Source organism: Malus domestica, chromosome 15, assembly GCF_042453785.1.
Source record: "Malus domestica chromosome 15, GDT2T_hap1".
Classification (NCBI taxonomy): domain Eukaryota; kingdom Viridiplantae; phylum Streptophyta; class Magnoliopsida; order Rosales; family Rosaceae; genus Malus; species Malus domestica.
Window position 1 is genome coordinate 37,488,584 of NC_091675.1, and position 3,481 is coordinate 37,492,064.

The 3,481-nt window shown below is 36.5% G+C and overlaps 1 protein-coding gene across 1 annotated transcript; it reads left to right on the forward strand.

Moving 5' to 3' along the window:
- The first annotated feature begins 580 nt into the window (after window positions 1-580).
- LOC139191899 (uncharacterized) lies at window positions 581-1,249 on the forward strand. Its single transcript, XM_070812930.1, has 2 exons — window positions 581-965; window positions 1,116-1,249. The coding sequence occupies exons 1-2, from the start codon at window positions 581-583 to the stop codon at window positions 1,247-1,249; spliced, it is 519 nt and encodes a 172-aa protein (XP_070669031.1).
- The last annotated feature ends 2,232 nt before the right edge of the window (window positions 1,250-3,481 follow it).

The following is a 3,481-nucleotide window of genomic DNA, read 5'->3' on the forward strand; positions in this document are numbered from 1 at the left end:
AAAGGGCCAGCCAAAGGAGGGAGAGAAAGGTCAAATGTTGACTTGTTTCTTTTTTGCTATAAAAGGAACTTTATAGCAAACGTTTCATTAGGGTTTTTTGAAGTGTTAAAAGAACAAAAGAGAAAAAGAAAAATATCTCTCTAACACTCAAAGGGCCGGCCACCATAGGGGGATTTGGCTAATCATATTTTCCCCCCTTTGGTTATTCCTTCATCCTTCTCACTACACTAGTGGGTGAAGATCTTTAGAAGTTTTCAATTTTGGAAACTTGAAGAGAACCTAGGAGCACTCATTCTAAACAAAGTGGAAGAGGCAAGGAAGGAGGCTAGGCTCAAGAAGTTCAAGGAGCAAAGGGCTTGGAGGTGGTCCATCCTTGGTCTAAGATCTAGATCAAGAGGTATAAAACTACTCCTAAACTTTGTTCTTGTATAAATTTGTTTTTGATGCATCTTACATAAACCTATGCATCTTGAAGGGGGTTTACATGACTATTGCTTTGATATTATTTGATAACATGCTTCCGTTGCTTTCGTATATAAATTTTGAATTGTATATGCATGCTAGTCACTAGAAATCCCACATGAATCTCATAGTATTCCCTTCAGTTTCGACACCTTATCATCCTCAAACAAGTGGGCAAGCCAAAGTTTCTAACCGAGAAATCCAGCAGATTTTGGAGAAGACAGTTGAGCCAACTCGGAAAGATTGGAGCTTGCGCTTGAATGATGCACTATGGGCGTATCGTATAGCCTACAAAACACCAATTGGGATGTCTTCATTTCAGCTTATCTATGGGAAACCGTGCCATCTTCCGGTTGAGTTGGAGCACAGAGCATACTGGGCAGTCAAAACGTTCAATATGGACATAGATGCGGCTGACATTCATAAGAAGCTTCAATTGAATGAGCTTGAGGAGATTAAGAATGAGGCTTATGAGAACGCATATTTACAAGGAGAAAACGAAGGCATTCCACGACAAGATGATTCGAAGTAAAACGTTTTCTGTAGGCAGAAAATGTTACTTTTCAACTCCCGCATTCGATTGTTTCCAGGTAAGTTGCGTTATAAATGGATTGGTTTTTTTGTTGTTACTAATGTTTTTCCTTATGGTGCAGTCCAAATTCAAAGTTTAAAGACAGGACATGAATTTAAAGTGAATGGACACCGTTTGAAGCCTTACTACAAGAATTTTAAGGAGCATGTCGTGGAGGAAATACCCCTCCATGTTGTGGACCCTAATGGAGCCTAAAAGGAAGTATCGTCCAGCTGAAAGACGTTAAAGAAAGCGCTTCTTGGGAGACAACCCATGCGTTCAAATAAAGAAGACCTAGGAATCTCCGACTCCAAAACCAGATTTGCGTTCCTTAACCCTACTCTTTATTGCTTTTACTTTGCCATAAATGTCATGTTTGTTAGCTGTGTTGTTTGATTACTTGCGTGAGGTCTATGTTTGAAACATTGAGGACAATGTTTGGTTTAAGTGTGGGGGGGGAGGGGGGTAAACAAAGTGTTTTTCATGAATTTTCGTTGGATTTAACCACCTAGCACATCTCGAGTTGTTACTCACTGTTTTAAGTGTTTTTATTGTGTTTTGAAGTGTTTTGAAAGAAAAATACGAAAATTTGAAAAAAAAAATCGAAAAAATTTTGAAAAACCCAAAAAAGCCGTTCTTAGAGTTGTTTTTGTGTGTTTGTGTCTTAGGCTACCTTCCAACACAATGATGAGGATTTGGTTTTTAATTGCATGACTGTTAAAGAAAATTACAAACATGGGTGGAAGTTTGATATGCTCTTTGGTTAATACTTGGTTGTAGTTGTCATTAACGAATTCACATGTAATCACAAAAGAAGAAAAAAAAATCAGTTTTTGTAACATGCTTGAAGGAAGGAACTCAAACTAACGCTACAACCCTGAGAGACTTGAGCCTATTCCTTGTTTGGAGAGTTATTAATCTATGAATTCTTGTTTTCTAAAGTCGTTGCATGATCTCATTATTTCTTTGCTTGGTTGGAATGTTTTTTTTCATCATTTTAGTTCCAAATACTAGAACTCATGCCCGTTTCATTCAAAGCTTAAAATTGATTGCATAACATATAACAAGATGAAGTTGTTTAGTTAAACTATAGCCAAAAAGCCTTATTCCCTTGCATATGTTTTGTAGGTTTAACCCCTTTAAGCCTTATTTAGCCTACATTATCCCTACCTAGCCTAGAATAGGACTATACATACCCTTGTTCTTAAAGAATAGTGGAGCATGATTTAGAGGGAATTCCTTTTGATCAACATTATGCAGAAAACAAGTGTGGGGGAAAGTTTTTCATTGGAAATCTATAAGGTTGTACGTTTAGTGTGCCAAAGAAAGAGAAGGGCACAGAAAAAAAAAACGTGAAAAACAAAAGAAAATAAGAAAAAGTTGAGAAATAAGTGAGAATGAGCTCACAAGTATTGGTTGTTGAAGAAATGGTCCAAAAGTTTGAATCCGGCCCTAAGTGTTGTAAGAATCTCTCCCTTGTGTTTAAAGTTAGTTGTTGCATTCAAAAGTTGAATTCTAAATGTTGATTTCATTACTTTGCTTACTATCACTTTAAGGACTTTTGTTTATCCTTGACCATTCTTTGTTAGCCAATACCTTAGCCCGTTACAACCCTTAGACTTTTATCTTGATTGTTATTTGTTTCAATATGTGGAGTTTGAAATTGGTACGAGCATATAGAATCCCTGATTCTGGCTTCTAAGTAGTGGCATTTCATTCATGAGATCATATACATGTTATATTAATAATTCCAGAAAGTGTCTTCTTTGTTATAACATATGTGAGTGCTAGTCTACATATTTACATCAATCTTCTCACATATACTTAGTATAGGGAGTGTAGTCAGAAAATCTGTGTGAAAATAGAGAGTATATCCAGTGAGGAATTGAGGGAATTCTCTAAGGCATGTTACTACATTCAAAACATTGTTTTAATTGATTAAATGCGAGCTAGTGAGTGGTGATTGCGATTAAGTATGAGCTCGAGGGTAAAGATAGCTAAAATCTGTGGGAGTAGTGATTTTTAACATGTCATGTTTCATTGGAAATCCATGAGGCAAACATTGGAAGGTTTAGGTTATGTTTTGTTTGTTTTGTTTTGCTCGAGGACTAGTAAAAGCTAAGTGTGGGGGAATTTGATAGGAGCATATTTATGCGACTTTGTTAGCTTGTTTCTTTGCATTTAGTGAGTTAGTTTCTGTTTATTATAGTGATTTAAGCTATTTTCGTGTGTTTGTAGGTCCAAATGGCAAAAGTGGCAAGAAAAGGCAATTTGGAGCATATTAGAGCAGTTTTGGGCCAAGAATGGATAGCACATGCATGGAGCAAGGTGGATGGACGTTTTTGAAGATCAAAAGAGGCTAGGAATGTGCTAAAGAGATGGAAAAATTAATTCAAGACTTGGAAGATAAGGAATTAGCTAAAAGGAAGGAACATTATCCAAAACCTT

Coding starts and splice junctions, on each gene's coding strand:
- LOC139191899 (XM_070812930.1), top strand. CDS start 581: ATGAATCTCATAGTATTCCCTTCAGTTTCGACACCTTATCATCCTCAA. Junction 966..1,115: donor TTTACAAGGAGAAAACGAAG/GCATTCCACGAC, acceptor CTTATGGTGCAG/TCCAAATTCAAAGTTTAAAG.